Consider the following 19,093-nt stretch of genomic DNA (forward strand, 5'->3'; position numbering starts at 1 on the left):
GGCCCACACCCCCACCTCAGGAGAAAGAAAACACATGAACGGGGAGTTCAGCTTCTCACTCCTACCATTGCTCCCTTTCCTTTAGTTTAACTTGCATCTAAAATGATACAATGGAAAGAAAAAACCACTCTTATCGATACTAGGTGCACCAGGAAAGCTGTCACTACAACTACAGGGATGGGAAACCCTAGGCTATTCCAGCTTTGCACCTGTGCTAGTATCTCTCACACACAGAGGCACACATACATCTACACACGCATTTCAGCCTTGCACGTCTTGTCTTCAACCCTTGGTACAAGTTTCTGTGCTCTCTGGCATTTATTCAAGCACACCCCTTCCCGGGAAGATAAGCCATGTACTTCCCCTGTACATTCAATAGTAAATATACATATGTATTTCCCACGGGTGCACACACCCTCCTCCCATTTCCACATGTGCAAGGAGGCATTGAAACAGTCCACCGGCACCACCGCCACCACACGCACACTTTCATGGCATTTTTTTTCCTCTCCGGCACCGTGCCAGCGCTGGCAGACAGCACCCTATTCTTTTTGTTCCAACCTGCTGGCCAAACGGTAGGGAGGGCAGAAGGATGAAAACCCTTCTTCCCTGCCCTCCTCGCTGAAAGGACATGCCAAAACAGACTTGGTGTCCCCTGAAGTGACAGTGACAAAACTCCCCACCCTTCCCTACTCTTTAGCTCTGTTCCACTGTGTTTGTTATCCAGACACCTTATAGGATCGTGGGTTTATTTTGCTTTCTCCACAGATATTTCAAGTATAAAGTTATCGTATATACTTGCGTATAGGCTACCCCATACTATACACTTCTCCCATCCTTGAAGTATGTCACAACTAGTGAGCAACTCACAGCTAACGACCCAACCCTGCGCCCCCTTCCCCAAACTCCTCTCATTTCAGTGCAAACCAGCATCCTCTGTCAGAGATCCCAGCAGCCTCCCTGACGCCAGGGTTGCTTTCCCAAACTCAGATCCCACTTCCTTTCCATCTCTCCTACTGGTCTGCTACAGATTCGACAGCTGCAATAGCCATAGTGAAACCACTAGCCAGACCTGCACACAAGCTTTCTCTCCCTCTCCCCACAACCCCAGCAGACAATTCAAAATTTTAGCATAAAATTTCTCAGCATATACGCAAATATATATATATTTCAGCCCTAAACCCCCATAGTCTTCACAAAATAATGTAACGAGAACCTCAGTATAGCTAACATATAAGTGCATCATCAAGTTAGTTGTGTTATTCCCCCTTCACTTTCTCCACATCTTCAAACACTACTCTTTTCTAGGCAGTTTTAGGAAGAGTTGCCTGAGCAAGCATATTTTCCTGCATGTCCATTACACTGCTTCTGCTGTCTCCTCCTGCCACACACATGTGTGTGTGCACATGCCTTTCTCTGCTGGGAGCCAGCAAAAGTGAAATGCTAGAGTCACTGCCGCTCCCCCTCAGCCCACCCCTTCCCTGCTTTTTTCTCCGCTTCCTGAAATCACAAGCAAGGATATCCAACTCCGATGTCACTGTAAAGTGCAATGGCCAGGAATGGAGGAGAATGGGAGGAGCGAGAACATGGAAAAAGAGTTAAAAGGGGAGGGGTGGGAAAGAGGAGGAGGAAGAGGGGAAACCAAAGAGGTGGCACTTGTCACCAGTGCTGCACTACTCAGAACTCCAGTATCCCACAAACTAAGGACAACCCAGGAGAGTAGCCGATGGGATTGATCCCACCCGACCCTCCCATGCTCCACATACACCCCCAATCCCTCCCCGTGCTCTTCCCCTCTCACTCAAACGTCAGACTCAATACTGGAGAGTTTCTCATAAACATGCCCGTTGCTGGAGCCATTGAAAGCCCTGGGGTTTTTGTTGTTAGGCACACAGGGGTTGGACTGGTTCCCTATACAGATGTCCTTCTGGAAACGGGCTGGCACAGCCCCATGAAGGGCTGAGACCACCGGCTTGTTGGTGGTGACGATGGCTCGGAAGTCTGGCCTGGCTTTGGGCCCTCCTGCCACCAGAGGCTGCCTGAAGAAATAAGATTTGCTGCCGTGGAGCAAGCATTGGTCATCCCCAAAAGTGGGGATGAAAGGGTTTTGGGTGACCCGGTCGGGGTAGAGCGACTTGCTGAGCATGTAGCCCCCGCTGCTGCCGGGGTTGTTGTGGTGGTGGTAGCTGGTGGCGGGCACTGAGGACTTGTTGTTGGCAAAGGTGGTCTCACTGGCTGGCATCTCAAACATGTGGGCGTAGGGACTCCCCTCCAAAAAGCGGCCCTTGTCTTTGAGGCTGACGCTGCGGGGGGCCAGGGCTGAGTCGTCCTTCTGCAGGTCCACAAAGGTGTCATAGGAGTGCTGCCGGCGGAGCTTGTTGCGGTTCTTCTTCTGCACCTTGGAGGCAGAATTGGAAGGGCTCTGAGGATATTTGGAGGAGGAGGTGGCACTGGTGGCCACGGGCACGGGGGCAGGTGGCTGATCCAGCTCTTGGAGCGAGTTGTCCTCACTGATGTCGTACAGGTTGCCTGCTTTCTTGCAGGCCTCACAGCGGATGCAGGCCTGGCGGGTGGAGTTCTGCCCCACCACCGATGGCGTGTAGTTGTGCAGCTTAGAAGGGCAACCGCGACAGAAATTAGCCCCTGGCCGGTCCTCCCAGTCTAGGTTGGTCAGGTTCTTCTCCCACGGCGCTGGGACCCCACTCACAACGCCATGCTTGTGCTCGTTGCCTCCACCAAACTCACCCGAGCCATGCTTGTGGTGGGCCCTGTTAGTGCAGGATCCACCCCCTCCTCCTCCCGTGTCGCGCTTGAACTCATCTCCCCGCTCTTTGTAGATATCCGTCAGGTCCACGTGTTCCCAGTGCGGTGAATTCTCCTTGGCCCGAAATTGGTCCAGGTAGAAGTCCCGTAGCCCTTCCTTGTCCCTGAAGTAGCGCTTGTGGTCAGGTGAGCGGGGTGGGCGCCGGCGGTAGGCCAGCTCTATCTCGTCAAACTCCCGTCGGGACTTGGCAGAGGCCGGGCGCTTCTTCAGGCTGTCCTTGTACTGCTGCTTCCTCCGCTTGGCTGCATTGCCCTCAATGTTGCCGTAGGTGACCGTGTGAGTGGAAATGTCAGAGACGTCTGAGCGGATCAGGTCGTCATGGGCCCCACTGCCCCCGTAGCGGTCACTCTTGAAGGAGAACTTGCCGTAAAGGTCACCCAGCTGGCTGTGCTTGGCAGGTGGTAAGCCCAGGTCCAAGGGCTTCTTCCCGATGGACCGCGACTGGGCATTGAAGGGCGGGTTGTCACAGTCGTAGAGCCCGTCGATGGAGCTGGTGCTGCCAATGCTGTGGGGGCGGTGGTGGTGGTGGTAGTGGTCCTGATACACATTGCTGTCCTTCAGCTGGAGGTTGCCAAAGGTCCTTTCCACCTCACTAATATAGTCACTAAAGAGGTTCTCCTCGCAGGGGGGGTTGTTGTAGGACTTGCAGTCTGAGTGGGTGAAGCTGCGGCGGTGCTCAGAGATATCGTAGACCGATGACTCACGGCGGATAAAGTCCAGGGCACTCTGCGGTGAGCCATTGACCCCTGACAGGTTGGCCATGTTCTTGGCTGTCCGAAGCAGGCGGAGGATGTTGGAATGGGTGTTGTTCATAGTCGCCGTGGGGGAGTTCATTGCTGACTGGCGTTCCTCAATGGCCACGCCATGGATGCAGCTGTAGATACCCTGAAATGAGAGAAAGCAGGAAGGTGAGTGGTCCTGCAAAGAATACATGAAAGGGTACCTGGACTGGGAAGCATCCTGTGCAGCAACAGCATGTTCCTGTAGGACAGCAAGGCCTGTCACAGCCTTCCATCATGAAGCACAATCAAATCAAATTAAATCAGACCCGCTCTACCAACCCTTGCTGTTCTGCCCCTCTTTCTTGCCCCTCACATTTTTTTCCTTCCCCTCATTCCTCTTTCTCTGATTTGCTTCATGTCATATCTGTAGGATGCAGGAATAACTGCTTGCAGCTGTAAGAATTACTCAAATCTAGTAGGTGTAACATGGAACTGAAAATGGGGAAAATAATTTCCTTGGGAACAAAAGCATCAAGACAAATGATTCTGTGTGGATGAGAGGAAGAAAGTCTGTTTTGGCCCTTGAAATTCATCTGGACATCAGTGAATCAACAAGATACGAGCCATCTTAAAAAGGCAACAGCTTCATTTGTCATAAACTTAGCTACATTAATCACCAGTACAGATTAGAAAAGGAAACAGAGAAAGAGCAGGACTGCCGAAGAGGTATTTAGGTTTTTTGCATCTGGTTGAGCGAGGTACAATAGAATTTTTAATTGCATTCTGTTAAATTTAACAGTGATAACAGGCTCCAAATTGACAACCCTGAAAGCAAATGTCCTCTGTTCAACCTCAAATCAGACAGAAGAAGTGTCCGATTCCTCCACATTCCCTGCTAGCTCGTTTCATCCATGACATGGGCTGTTTTCAAGGGCTACCCCTAGGAGCAGAAGGGGCCCATTTATTCCCTGGCCTGCCAAATGGTGCCTGCTGACTAATGTCAACTGTGAAATGGACACCATCACAGCATGTTACCATGGTTTCTCAGCAGCTAGCAGATGATTAACACTTTTCAGACTTTTCACCAACCTGGCCCAGGTCTAACAGATAACCCCAGAATGAAAGAATCTGCACTTATTGAAAGGATCACAAAACACAATCCCCCATCTCATCTCCAGACTAAGCCAGGTCAGAAACTAACAATATAGAAGAGAGGCTGTGCCCCTGCATTCAAAAGGCTTTGTCATTTCTCCTCAACAATATGTTATGTAGCAATTATATACTCCTTGAACAATCAAAGTTAATTCAGTTACATCGGACACTGAGGTGAAAAATGCTGAGATTTGACCTCACTTCGGAATGGATCAGGAGATCAGGAATGGCTTGAAAGAAGGGAAAAAAGCTCCAAATGGGACACTGCTAGCTACACTAATAGCATCAAGATGACTCAGAAATTACTAGAATCTGCTTTAAATGTAAATATTATACCCTAAGGCAGATTTGCATAAAGCAATTGCTAAGTTCATGTGGTTGTCCTCTCTGGAAAGATTTCTGCATGGTTTATGGCATGGCTTTTGGTTAGAGACTTCTGACTGTCCATGATAGCACATTTCTAGTTAACATAAGGTCAGCTGAACAGCTGCAATATAGAGGACAATGAAAAACTCCTGAATTTCTAATCATGTTATCCACCATTACTTGACTTATTGTCCCCAAATTTGGCCTCCTCACAACTCATTTGGAGGAGCAGACAGTTACAGTTAACTTCTTTTTATACTACATTTTCATTTCCACATGAAATTTCTATTTCCATGACCATAATCCAGCAGAGACCAGAGATGTCACAGAAAAACATTAGGTGCTCTTGCAACATTAATGGTGAAAAGATGCTAGCCTTTATCCTGCAGACCACCATTCCATGCCACCTGTGTGTTAGACAGTCTTGGTAGCTTTCCCCATCTCCAGCACCTAGGACTGTCTGAATAAATCCTCTGTTCCTCCCCGCTAGCTAGTGGCACTCACCCTGCTGATGGAGAAGACGACACCAGGCTTGCCAGAGCAGACGCCCATGAAGCAGTGGCGGAATTGCCAGTAGAAGAGATGCTCACAGATGAAGGTGATGAGGCTGAGGGCCATGGCTGCTCCCAGCATGTAGAAGACACCTGCCATGTTATCTATATCCAGCTGGCTGCTCATAACCTCGTTCTTCTCATTGTGACAAATGCCAGTGAGCCACAGTGCTTCCAGCTCCTCCATCTCCCCTAGAAAGACACAGAAGGAAAGATACAGGTTAGACAGCCCTGCAATGGCTGAAGAGCTCAAGCTGGGGCAGACTGAAAGCAAGAAGCTGATCTAAGGTCATTTGTAGTGGCCATACTCTTTTTCCACATCTATTACATCCATAAAATATCCTGACTGCCCTTCTGATAGGGGCAGGGGCAATTTGTCACAGGGAGGGCAACAGGATTTTTCCACAGCCCGATATTAGCCGCAAAAAGCTGTACCACAGGACACAGCTATAACACTTGCCAAATGTCTACAGTGAGGTCCTGAAAATGTTGTCCACCAGATGACTGAAGATCTGGCCTCACAAACTGCCACTTTCATATCAGGTCAATGAAGGGAAAAATCAGGGACTGATACTGATGACACAAAAATGTGTCACTTCTAAACATTGTATGTTTCCAGCTCAAAATTAAAAATGTTGATTTTAAAAAATCAAAATGTTTTATTTTGCATTTGTTTCCATCATATCCATAGCTCATTAAAACAAGGTGCAATGTTCCCTAAAATATTTGTGCATTTTTACCTTCCCTTCAATTTTGTCCAAATTCAACACTTCGAAGTCCTTTGACCAATCAAAAATATTACTAAATTGTATCAGCTAGGAACAAATGTTCTGTAGTCTAATTTTATACCCCACTTACTCCCATTACAGTATTTTCATAAGGGGAGAGAAAGAAACAAACACATACATACACTGAGACATTCAGAAACAAACTAATTTTGCAGGTTGGCAATTCTTTTCATGCTGTTAGGAAAGTTAGTTTTTCACATTTTCCACCTCCAGTCCAGTGATGGGGAAAAAAAATCCGTATATTTATGTGTCACCATAGCATACTCTTTAAAGATTTACGGAGAACTTATGTTTTTTTCTGAAAAAATACATATTAGGCTGTTTAGGAGACAGAACACACTATCTGTCAGGTGGCCAATTTTCTGCTGAAGTCTCTCAGAACTATGTTCTTTCTATATTTATTATACCATATGTTATTTTCAGTTTTCAGAAAAAAAGTAATACTTATAAAGAAAATAACCTGTGAATCTTATTTATTCAAAAAAAGGACATGGCAAGATGTAATATGGAATGGAAAGGAAAGCTAGGATAATATTTTTTAAGAAGGAATTCCTTATCCCACAAATAATTTTTTTTTAATAATAGCAATTTCTCTGTAAAAGATGAGATGAAGTAAGTAACTATAATGTTCTGATTAGAAACTCACTCCAAAATATGCTTCTAAGTCTTAAGTCTTTCCTTGGTTTTTTTGAGGTTTTGGAAAATCTGAGTTAACTCTTTCATCCAGAAGTATTTATCCTTTAATTTTGTAAAGTCTGCATGTCTTGATCCTGTCTAGAACTATAAAGCATGGGGTGACCACGAAATGTCCAGTATAATTAATGGGTTTGGTCATGGCAAAACCTTAAAGGTAGTGAAAAGTTAACAGAAATCTTGTTTTTACAAGACATTCTTCGCACAAGATATTTTCAAGCACACAACTGAGTTGGTTCTATGAAACCTTTAGTGCTTTTGACATTGCTTTTGATGATACTGATACCCTGCATCAACAATGTAAAAGAAGTGACATCCTCACATTTTTGGTGTAATGCCTCTAACAAACCCTTGTTAATAATTTCCTATTCTCAACTCAAATCTGAAGCATCAGAGCCAGGAACTTCTATTTCTTACATGCACAACTTGGTATTTCTTAGGAAGACTCCAACTCCTCTTTTTCTTGTTGCTTACCATCTCCAAAAAGCTGCAGAATGGCAAGATCAACCTGGCGTTTCCAGCCTGAGTCCTTCTGGATAGCAATGCCATAGCCGGTGGAGGCAAACACTTTCCCACTCCCAATCGTCACCAGTTTGCAGCCTTCATCTCTGCCAGCCATGTAGTTTAGCACTGCTGCATCATAAATGAAAGCATCCAACTTCCTGCACAGGTGCAAGAAACAAGAGGGGTATATATATTACAGAAAAGATAGAATCTGTATGAGTTCAAAGGTGTTCTCTGGTAATTAAGGCAGAAACAAACCTCTTTCAGATAGACTACAATAGGTTGCATCTTTACCTTCATCAGAGTGCACTAAAATCTGAGCCTAGAACCTGTTTACAGATGAAGCTAGATTATAAATTTTTATGATATAGATTATATTTGACATATAAATGTTGATTTCTTTCTGACTCTTTGCTACTCATAATTTCTGATCTGAAAGAAAATTTGGAATACAAACATACTGCAACTAAAGATAAATGAAGAGGAAGTCAAGGGGATCTATAGTCCTAAGAATAGTTTATATTTCTGTACTGCCTTTCATCTCAAAGGAACCTAAAATATTTTATAAAATGTATCAATACTAGATAGCAAAGTAGGGGTTGGATTAAGGAAAAGATTATCTCAGATTCAAATTGCTGGCATGACTTAGCTGAGCAAAATGTAATTTTTTCAAATTAGATATAGTCAGGACATCATGTTTAACTCCTCGGTTACTGTGAAAAGCACTACTGGATCTTTACCGATGTCAAGTGGCCACGATAGCAGCTTTATGGTTCACCATGCTGAGTAGCTCTTTGGTAAAGAGTGCTTAGCTGAAAACCACAAGAATAATTCTGTTTCAACACAGAGAAATCCCCATTATGGCATTATGGGCTGGGATGGGTAGACAGCACAACAGACTGATGAGAGCTTTCCTCTCACTACAACAAATTGATTGGGGTGTGGAGGGCAGTCTCAGGGGGCTGCATCTTCTATATAACCAAAGACCGCCGATGAGTAAATCCTCCCACTAGATCTGAAATGAAGCACTTTCGGATAAAAGATGAAAGACCTTCCACCTTGCACATTCTCACACCCACACTATCGTTTCAATCCACCTCCTGCACATATATTTCCACTATGGTGACTATCTCAGTTCAAGTGTGTATCTGTGGGGAAGTCTGTCCAAGGGTGGATATGAAGCCAGGATGACATCTACCGCAAGTGATGAGCTCTGTTTCACCATATATTTCCAGGACAGAGCATATTTATTTCCTGGATGATGATTACCCTGGCAAATGTATGTTCCCAGGATGGCATCCAACAATGGTACAATCATTTATAATGGGCTGTGTGCCTCTGAACCTGGCAAACAGGTTTAGGAATATTTAGTCAATCTAGTAATTAAATTGGCTGAACATCTTCATTCGTGCTTTGGAATGAACTTTCTCATAAGAGTGCAACATGAGTGTAAGCAAGAATGTTTTTTTTCACTGGGGCTAGGCTCTGACAACCAAAATGGTCAGCTCTGGGAAAACGTCTTTAATTATAAAGGACAAAGGCTTGCAAAATGGTGTTTTAAGTTAGCTCCTTTACAGATTCACTGCTATTAAAATAGGATGAGCTGTTCAAACATACTTCTTGCTAATGATTTTTCCCACGTTTCCCAAATTACCCAAGGAAATGCTCCCGTTTTATATATTTCCTTATTATTCAAACAACATTTTGTTCAGCTCTTGATACTAAAATATTCCAGAGAGAAGGGCTACTTCCAAACTATTTGCTTCAATCACACCTTCCATTACACTATATTAGCTAGTGATACACTGGGGTGGGATTAGTCTGACAAGGATTGTTTCAGCTTCCTGATTAACATAATCTTTTATACACAGAAGGAGGGAAAACAAAGGAATTTCCAGAGGACAGTATAAATGCTCTGAAAAAAACTTCATCCACAGAGGTCTGTGAGCTTTTCCTGTGTATGCATAGGGACTCATCAGCATGAAACATCTTGATGAAGCAAGGTCTTTGGACTAATATACACAAGGCTAACATACACAAGGATACAGAAGACCCTCTTATTTAAAAAATAGCTTATAAACACAGCAAAACCAGAAACTCCTATAGACATGTCAATAGAAAAACCTGGCTAAGAGAACCACAGAATTATTCTCCTGTTCTGTGTGTGGTCTTGCTATCCTTTTAACCATGGAATGATAATGGAGGCTCATTTTCCAAACCCCGCAAAAGATTTTCCAGACAAGCATGCAAAGAAGTCAGGTTTCTGTGGTGAGTAAGTGTGGAAGAAGAAAGCCTCACCCAGTCTTCAGCGAGAACAGTGCATCATCCACCCCCCTCTGATTGAACTTCACCATGTAGCTGTGCATTTCAGGGTAGTTGTTGCGAATGTTCCTTTCTGTGCTGCCATTGGGAACTGTCCCGAAGCGGAAAGGAGGTGAGAAGTCATTGGGTTTCTGGAACTGGAGAGAGACAGAAAAAGAACATTTCTCACAATCTTTCAGCAAGAAGCAGTCATCTGAATGGGAGAACACACTCTCCTCGGAAGGTAGTTCTCATTTTATTTTACTATCGTGTAGAAAACATTATTAAGAAGATATTATATTTCACTGTTTTCAAACACAAACATCTCCTATTAGTGCCTAAGAACCTTGAAGAGAAGCCAATCGACCTGGTATTTTTTGCCACTCTGGATTAAGTGCATAAAATAGCCAGTGATCAAAGATTAAAAGGAGGTTAGATAAAAGGAAAAAGGAAAGGGAAAAGGTAACAGCAGCTTTGGAACACAGTCAAGGAAAGATGTTCAATAAAATCTATGTGCATTTTATCCACGAAGTGTCATTTAGTTTCTAAGAAGTATCTTTTTCAGCTCTGTGGATGCTTTTGCACTTCCTGATTCTGACTGAAGTAGAGAAGTAATTAACAAGGAGAGATGCCTCTCAGAACACCCACTTCACCAAACGAATGATCAGCTTTCAAACTTTTGGGCGAATGTCCCAAATGAAATGCTATTAGTGGCAGCAAGTCACTAGTAACGTTTGATGCCCAGAACAGAGCTGGCAAAATACTCCAAACCTTTTGCTGCTCACAAGAAATACATTCATCATAACATTCCCCTACGGCTGCAAGACTGTGAGATTTTCTATGTCAGTTGCTTAACTCAAGTCATAATCAATGCTCTCTGGGGTTTTATGAGCAGTAAAATTTAGACTGTCAATTATCAAGACTGCTTAAAACCCCTAGAACCATCAGATGGGAAGGAGCACAGAATTGTAAGCCAGGAACTGAATAAGCAGTAAAGAAAAAGATGCAAAGGTAGGTTAGATGGAGGGAAGCCGCCTCCTCTCTTGATATATGAAGCAGTAGCTTGCCTGGTGCTAATTCTTGACTCCCAACTGTGACTGTATATTTGGATGATCCTGAGAAGCATGCTAAGAACACGCTAACAGTCAGATCAAACCCATTTAACAGCAACAGTTCAGCTGGTACATGAATATATGCAGTCATGTACTTCCACCTTCTATAGTGGAAATGTGGCTGCAGTCTATAGCTATAGCTTAAAAAACATGCAGATGAGCCTTGTTTTTGAGTTCTGCTCAAAGCCAGTTTGGAACCTGGTCAACTCAGCTGAGGAGGCCAAAGCCACTAAAGCAGTATATCTCATTCACAACACCTCAGCAATAAGGCCAACCAAGAGCTGTGTCTGTGGGTAGATGAACACACAGTTCACATCACCTGTTTCTCTGTACCAGCCAATTTATCCGGCTGTGCAAGGAATCATCTCTCCAGTTTGGATGGTGAGATGGGCTGGCTTGTATGTGCACACATGAGCGTGTGAGAGAGAACATGTCCTACTGCTTTAAGCAAATAGAAAACATCAGGGCTGTTTTTTGAAACACAGCTTGGCACATCACCAGAAAAAAGCGGTTTCACATAGCATAAAAGAGGCAGTAAGGTGGCTCTTAGAACCTTGTCACACCCCCTAGGGATGAAGACAAACTCGTAGCTATCAAAACCTGTAATGAAAGCAAACTTTGATGGGAGAAAAATCACTGCAGCATGCTAAAATTATTCTTTTTTACCAAGCTGATTATAGCAGCAGCTTAGGGGACCCATCACAAGAAAGGCATTGCCATACCAAGTACAAAAGAACACAGTCTCTCCCCCATTATGCTAAAACAGGAGTTTGCAAAGTGGGCAACTTGCTTCCCCAGAGGCTGCAGAACCCAGCCTTGAGGCAGGTAGGGCACGCCCCATCCCCACAGAGACCCCCAGCAGAGTAACGTCAGCAGGGAGGCAGCAGGCAGGGCTGACCAACACTGGTGTGACCTCAGCTTCAGCATGCCCTTTGGAGGGGCAGCAGCTATGAGAGCCTCTCTCTGGGCCCAAAGAGTGTTAAGAGAAAAAGAAGCCCCATCCAATGTCCATTTTATACATTCACCTTCCATTCCCAGTGATACAATCTCTAGTTTTGTCTGCTTCCATCACCGTGCCTATGAACTGGAGTAAGAAGTATTATAGAGTCAGGCAGGGCTGTGATAAGGGAAACAATCCCACCCCTGAACTATCCTTTGTCACATCTGTGTTCAAGGGCCCATCTTAGCAGCCAGAGGTGGAAGGGCCCATATTTAATTTTTAACCTCCTGGGCAAAGAATAACTAAATGAAAACATTCTTTTTGAAGGAAATTACTATTTTTGGCAACTGGAAAAGCATGTTTCTAGAGAAGGAAGCCAGGCTGATGGCTTCTACAAAACCACATACCGCGCATTCACTCATCATCCCTTATCCCCTGGTCATTCCTCAGTCAGAACAGATCTGAAAATGCACATTACTCTCCACACACCCATATGCACACACACTTCAATCATAGCCTGGTGGACAACGAGACAGGAAACAGCCTGTGAGACACACACCAGAGATCTTTAGCTTGAATGCCTAAGAGGAATGCACATCACCAGCCACCTGGTTTGGTGTTGGCAAAGCTGAAAGCAATTGATGCCCATCTCACTCTACAGTCCATGGAGCCAGAGATAAGCAGCTAACTTCTCCACACTTAAGAAGTAATAGTGGTATATGCATGCAGCTTTCTGGCAGGAGATGGCAGCTGAAAAATCCCCGTTTGTTGCTCAGCAGTAGGTGGGCACAGCTCAGTCCAGGAATGGAGGGATCTCCAAAGAGCTCTCCAGAGCCAAAAACTGCTGCATATTTCTGAGCTCACTTCTGCCCCACACAGCTCATACTGAAGGAGCAAGGAGACATAAAAGCCTTTCCAGAAAATATAGGGGACAGATGGGGAAGGAGTGTGTCCTCTCCTGGCAACATCGTGGAGGAACAAATAATCGTTTAGGTTGGAAAAGACCTTTAAGATCATCAAGACCAACTGTTAACCTAGCACTACCAAGTCCACCACTAAACCATGTCCCTAAGCACCACATCTACACATCTTTTAAATACCTCCAGGAATGGTGACTCAAGCACTGCCCTGGGCAGCCTGTTCCAGTGCTTGATAACCCTTTCAGTGAATAAATTTCTCCTAATATCCAATTGAAACTTCCCCTGGTGCAACTTGAGGCCATTTCCTCTCATCCTATCACTTGTCACTTGGGAGAAGAGACTGACAACCACCTTGCCACAACCCGCTTTCAGGTAATTGTAGCGAGCGATAAGGTCTCCTTTTTCTCCAGACTAAACGACCCCAGTTCCCTCAGACGCTCCTCATCAGACTTGTGCTCTAAACCCTTCACCAGCTTTGTTGCCCTTCTTTGGAAACACTCCAGCAACTCAATGTCCTTCTTGTAGTGAGGGGCCCCAAACTGAACACGGTATTTGAGGTGTGGCGTCACCAGTGCTGAGTACAGGGGGGACAATCACTTCCCTGCTCCGGCTGGCCACACTATTTCTGATAGAGGCCCAGATGCTGTTGGCCACCTTGGCCTTTCCACCAGGCAGCTTTCCAGCCACTCTTCCCCAAGCCTGTAGCGTTGCATGGGGTTGCTGTGACCCAAGTGCAGGACTCAGCACTTGTTGAACCTCATACAGCTGGCCTCGGTCCATCAATCCAGCCTGTCCAGATCCCTCTGTAGAGCCTTCCTACCCTCACACAGATCAACACTCCCACTCAACTTGGTGTTGCCTGCAAACTTACTGAGGGTGCACTCGATCCCCTCGTCCAGATCACTGATAAAGATATTAAACAGAACCATCCCCAGTTTGGAGCCCTGGGGAACACCACTTGTGACTGGCTGCTAATTCGATTTAACTCCATTCGCCACACCTCTTTGGGCCATCCAGCCAGTTTTTTACCCAGCGAAGAGTACGCCTATCCAAGCCATGAGCAGCCACCTTCTCCGGAAGAATGCTGTGGGAAACAGTGTCAAAAACATGTGTGGAGGAACTGGAGAAGATCCATAAAAAGGAAAGTTAATGGACACTGTTGTCAAAGAGTTCAGTAAGGACAGCCACTTGTTTGGCTTCTCCCAAGGGCTGGGAGAGTGGGCCTGGATGAGAAGTGCTAGCCTCAGGGAAGCAGGGCACTTCGCAGGCTGGTCTAGAAGGAGCCTGAGAGACATGAGACAGGAGCTGAGGCACAATGCAGGAGCCATAACATGGAGGCAGCCTGTGCAGAAGTAATCTCAATGCCTCAGTAAATATCGACAAAGGAATTAACCACAGGTATTGACAGAAAGGGTCAGATTTTAGATTAATGAGAGAACTCTCCCATCATTTAATGTAAATGTTTCTCCTGCCAGAACCCTAAGTCACAACTACTCCACCCCAGGCATCTGCAAAGAGGGGCCCTGTGAAGCTCTGGCAAGAAATGTGGTCATAACAGGGGAGGGGAAGATAAGCAACTGCAGCAGTTGCTGAGCAAACCCAGCTGCAGAGAGTCATAGGGAATGGCAAACAGGGCTGTACAGGGTCCACAACTGTAGGAGCTCCACCTCATACCTCCCTGCAGCAGGAGTCCTGTCCTGCTGCCCAGCTCTACCTACCTCGAGGGGTGACTGCTTGGTAGGGAACCCGCAGGGCTCAGCTGCAGCCCTGTACCCAAATTGTCTGGGGCAGAGGTGTACCGCACCTGTAGCCTCCCGCTCGCTCATTGTGGGGCCTTGGTCATGAGATGCTCCACTTGTAGCCAAGGTGATGTGACACACTCTCACCCATGAGCGAAATCCCTTACAGAGCTGGCTTCACATCAAATGGCGGGGGGGGGTGGATACTAGAGATGAGAGTGGGAAGCAGACACCAAGCGTGCCTGAAGTGCTGGGGTAGCTTTGGGACATGAGGCATCCGTGTTGAGAGCCCAGCGGCTGCCTACCTCTTCAACCCCTCTCTCCACAAATTGAAATCAAGAAGCATTAAGTCCAAATCAGACCATGGCTTTGGGAAAGTAACCTCTTGGAGCCAGCGAGCAGAAAGCCTCCTGCTCTGGAGAGCAATAAACACACAGGCTGGGGGCTATTAGCACATTCAGAGTGGAGAGTCCCTTTCCTGCTCCCCCCCGCAACTCGCCACGAGAGCTGTCGGCAGCAGCAGAGAAAGAAGGTTTAAGTGACTTGTCTGGCAGAGTTGTTTCATTAGCAATTTGGAGCCGTGCTGTGCAGAAAGCAGCATTGTTCTCAGACGCTCGAATATCAATCTGCATAATGAAACAGCTGATAGGAGCTCTTCCCATTCAGGCAGCCTCAACTGGAGGGGATTCAGAGATGAGGGGAAGGGGTTATGTCTAATTGGCCACAATTAATTTGATGAGAATTTTTTTTTTCAATATATTGCCTATCACCAAATGGTTCCTACAGAAAAGCACATCTGCACTTATTTATCTGCCTGATGTAGGCCCTGTTTACACTTGTAAAGTGTTTGCCAATAGCATTGAAAGCAGTTTCCCAAACTCAGCAAGCTCCCACAACAAAAAGGCTCTTTTTTATCAGTTGATCTACTTTTATACAGCTATAAAAAAAAAAAATCCCCTGCTGCATAACATAATGAGCTGGCAAAACTTGGTGTCTGGGTGTGTGTATGCGTGTAGTGCCTTACCCTTATGCAGCTTCTCTGGGAGGTCTCCTTTCACTTTGTAAGGCCCAGACCCTTAGTTTAAATTTTCTACTACAGGAAGTTCCACACCTCTGACCCACCAAAATACCTACCACCCTAATTTTCTGTTATCTTCACCATGGACAGGGAAATCGGAACAGTCTTTTCTTCTCTGAAGGTGCATTTTATGTTTTTGAAGACTGTTGAGCTGTTTCTTCTCCATATTCTTCCATTGGGACTAAAGAGGCACAGTTTCCTCAGTCTTTCTTTGCAAGCTGTATTATCTAGACCTGCAACCATTCTTGCTACTGTCCTTTGGTTGCATCCAGTAGGTCTTTCCATGACTTGTCTTTGGTTGGTGGACATGTTCTCCACCTCCACTGTACCAAGAACAATCTGACCAGGACCCCAAGATGCTGAGAGCTTTTTTACACTAAAAAAGGAGGACAATAAAAGCATTGGTAGCGAGAGTTAATGCTCATTATTACTCTTCTCAGAGCCTCTCTATGTTATACCCTTTTCCCTCTGTCCTTTAGTCTTGTCATCTGCAGCTTGCAAGTTCTTCAAAGCTGTAACTCAGTCCTGATCTGCATTCAAGTGGTGACCAGTTTGTTTCTGGAATGTCAATCAATCATCACTGCCAGTACCATCTTCAGGGCTTTTACTGTATTCTTTTCTTTATCCAGCTTGATCGTGCACATAGGCACATCCACACAACTGTGCCCCATCACCTGTCCTGGTAGAGGAAGCACTCTACAGATTCCAGCATAGACCCTGCTCTATTGGTATGTTGGTGTGGGGCACTTTTACATTGCTACAATAGCATCCCAGCTATGAGTGTGCCAGCCCAACAGCGTAGGCAGAAAACCATACTGCAAACCTAAATCATAGCACTGGTACAAGAATCCGTGAGGAGAGCAGACTAAAGAGACTGCTGCATATTCCTCTACTACTCATGAATCTCTTGTGCAGATACTTCTGAAGATTCATTCTTAAAGCATTCCTTCTCCCCTCTGCACATTTGACATTACAGACATTTTTTTACTCCCAAGGTGGAACTCACAGCCATTTCTAAGTGATTATAAGTTTTCAGATCCTCCTTTTACCGTAGGTCCAGTTTCCTCTCTCCTTCTGCATTCCCTCACAATATCACCCTCCACCTCCTCAGCAGCAGCTGGGACTCCTCACAGCTCAGAATCCAGCTGCCACATCAACTCTTCCTGATTGTTGGGCCCAGCCACAGAAATCAGCCCTAAGATTGCAGTTGCAAAAACCCATTTTCTCATCCTTACCAGTCAAACAATACATTCCTTGATTTATAAATATAAAAAAATTAAAAAGGGAATGAACAGCATCAAATCCAGTATAAGTCAGTTTTGGGAGGGCATAAAAATACCTTGTGCTCCCTCAGACTTTGACTTTGTGGTTTATCTTATTCAATACCTGGTGATGTTTCAAATTCTCTGGTCTTGCTTTGCATAGTGCTTTCACTTATTAATTCCTCTAGATAAGTCTGAGAAAGGAGTTATCAGTTAGTGCAGATGACTGCAGCAAAGTTGGCAATGAATTAGATTAAAGTCACTTTTAAAGGAAGATGTAGGGTGGGTCAGACCCACAAACAAGAAGGAAAATATGAATGTCTGGTTGTGAAATAGGGACACGTGTGGGTCAGGGAAGGGAATGGAGCAACCTAGGGACAATGCAGAGGTGAGGGGGGGCAGTTTAAAGCAAAAGAAAGGAGTTCAAATATAGTAACTGTAAAAATAGTTGCCCTTGTAAAATAACTGAGATGAAAGCAGAGATCCAATTGGTGGAAGAAGCCGCCATCACATGCAGTTATTGCCAGAGCAATGCACACAGCAGGATTGTGCAGCCTCTTTGCAAGCTGGATTGCTATCTGCAGACTTGCTCTGTGCTGCTTCTGCACAGAGCACAAGACTGAAAACCCTGGGCAGCGCAGCCATCGCCCTGAACAGATGGCATTTCAGGGGTCCCATGTCTTCCGTAGCCAGACCTACACGTGCATACTGGGACCACACTGCCTTTCGGCTGACACAGGCGTTATGGATACAACAGACCTGTGGGGCCACTCTAGGATCAAGCCATCGCATGTGGACACAGTCCATCCACCACAAATAAACCAGGTGTCTTCTGGCTCTGCCAAGTGTGTGAGCATTATGCAGACTCTGTGCAGCTCCTCCACCTAAAAGGTAACACTAAGGCTTTAAAACTTCCTCAGGACACATTACACAGGCTATAGGCTTCAAGACACTGTTAGGTGTCCCTCAAGCTTGACCAGAGAACAGTATCTGTTGTGGAATCACTGAGCTTCACCAGTCAGAGCTGACAGCTCCTTCCACAGCTCTAATATTCGTAGGTGTGGTATCAGATGAGCACAGTGACATCTATTGCAATTAAGTGGGCTATGGGATCTTAGCCACAGTACACTTAACTTTTGCTTGCATGCATGTAGAGGATGGAGACCATCTGTTTATTCCAGTATCAAATCACGCCATGTATTCCATCCTTGGAAGTCAGTTTCCTTGGAAGCTAAACACAATGGGGCAAAAGGCACCTAATGAATAATCCCAGGCAAGCACAAAACAGAAATTAGTGAGGCAGAAAGATGCTGGTTAGTACAATCATGTTAATATCATCAGAAGTTTAGATGCTCATTCAGAGGGAGACAATTAACTGATGAAAAAGTCCTTGAGAGGTGGCAGCTAAGTACAGATGAGTTTGAAATCTTCTTTGCACATGAGACAGCTGGTTAACAAATTGTGAAACACTCTGAGAAATTCAGAGGATGTAGTTTGGTGGGGGAGCAATTCCATTTTTCATCCATTTTCATGAAGAAAGGCAGGTCAGAGCCTCCTATCTTCTGAGCACTAATAGTAGCCAACCTGCTTCAGCACCTTGTATGTGGATACCAACACTGGGCAGTAGGGTGAAACCCTGTGTGCAAGTCCAGCAAACCTCCCAAAGACTTCACTGGGGCCAGAATTTTCATCCAACTAATTAGAAAAGCCTACTCATCACATTAGTGTATTTTCTTAAGCACCTCTGTAGGCAGGGAGGCAAAGGAAAAAGCAGGGCACTTGAGGCAGGGCAGCTGGGGCATCCCAGCACCATCCCAGAGGTGGGAGATAACACCTTCCTTTAGCCTTCTACAGAAAGCTGCCTCCCAGCTGCAAGCAGAAGACAGCAGAGAGATTAAAGCCGTGTCACTCCCTTGTGAGTCCTGGGGCACGGGAGCAGGTCCACCTGAGGCAAGCAAGCCTGCTGGGCCACCAAGACTCAGAGGAAGTTTGACCTTGAATAGCCAAAGGCCTGGGAGAAGCAGGGCTCCTTTCCACCAGGTGAAGTAAAAATGCCTGGGAAGATACAACCTGCCAAATATTTATCAAGTATATGTATGTACATATAACTTCAGATGTCATAGTCACTAGGCATAAGCAAT

The 19,093-nt window shown here is 45.4% G+C and overlaps 1 protein-coding gene across 1 annotated transcript; it reads right to left on the reverse strand.

Moving 5' to 3' along the window:
- Positions 1-1,801: 1,801 nt before the first annotated feature.
- Positions 1,802-11,362, reverse strand: GRIN2B (glutamate receptor, ionotropic, N-methyl D-aspartate 2B; the record flags this gene model as incomplete). The annotated part of the gene is made up of 5 exons (XM_010286136.1): positions 1,802-3,709; positions 5,569-5,807; positions 7,571-7,758; positions 9,899-10,059; positions 11,333-11,362. Coding segments are annotated over 5 exons (2,526 nt in total), but the record flags the coding sequence as incomplete, so codon positions are not given.
- Between the last annotated feature and the right edge of the window lie 7,731 nt (positions 11,363-19,093).

Source organism: Phaethon lepturus, unplaced genomic scaffold (assembly GCF_000687285.1).
Source record: "Phaethon lepturus isolate BGI_N335 unplaced genomic scaffold, ASM68728v1 scaffold39994, whole genome shotgun sequence".
Classification (NCBI taxonomy): domain Eukaryota; kingdom Metazoa; phylum Chordata; class Aves; order Phaethontiformes; family Phaethontidae; genus Phaethon; species Phaethon lepturus.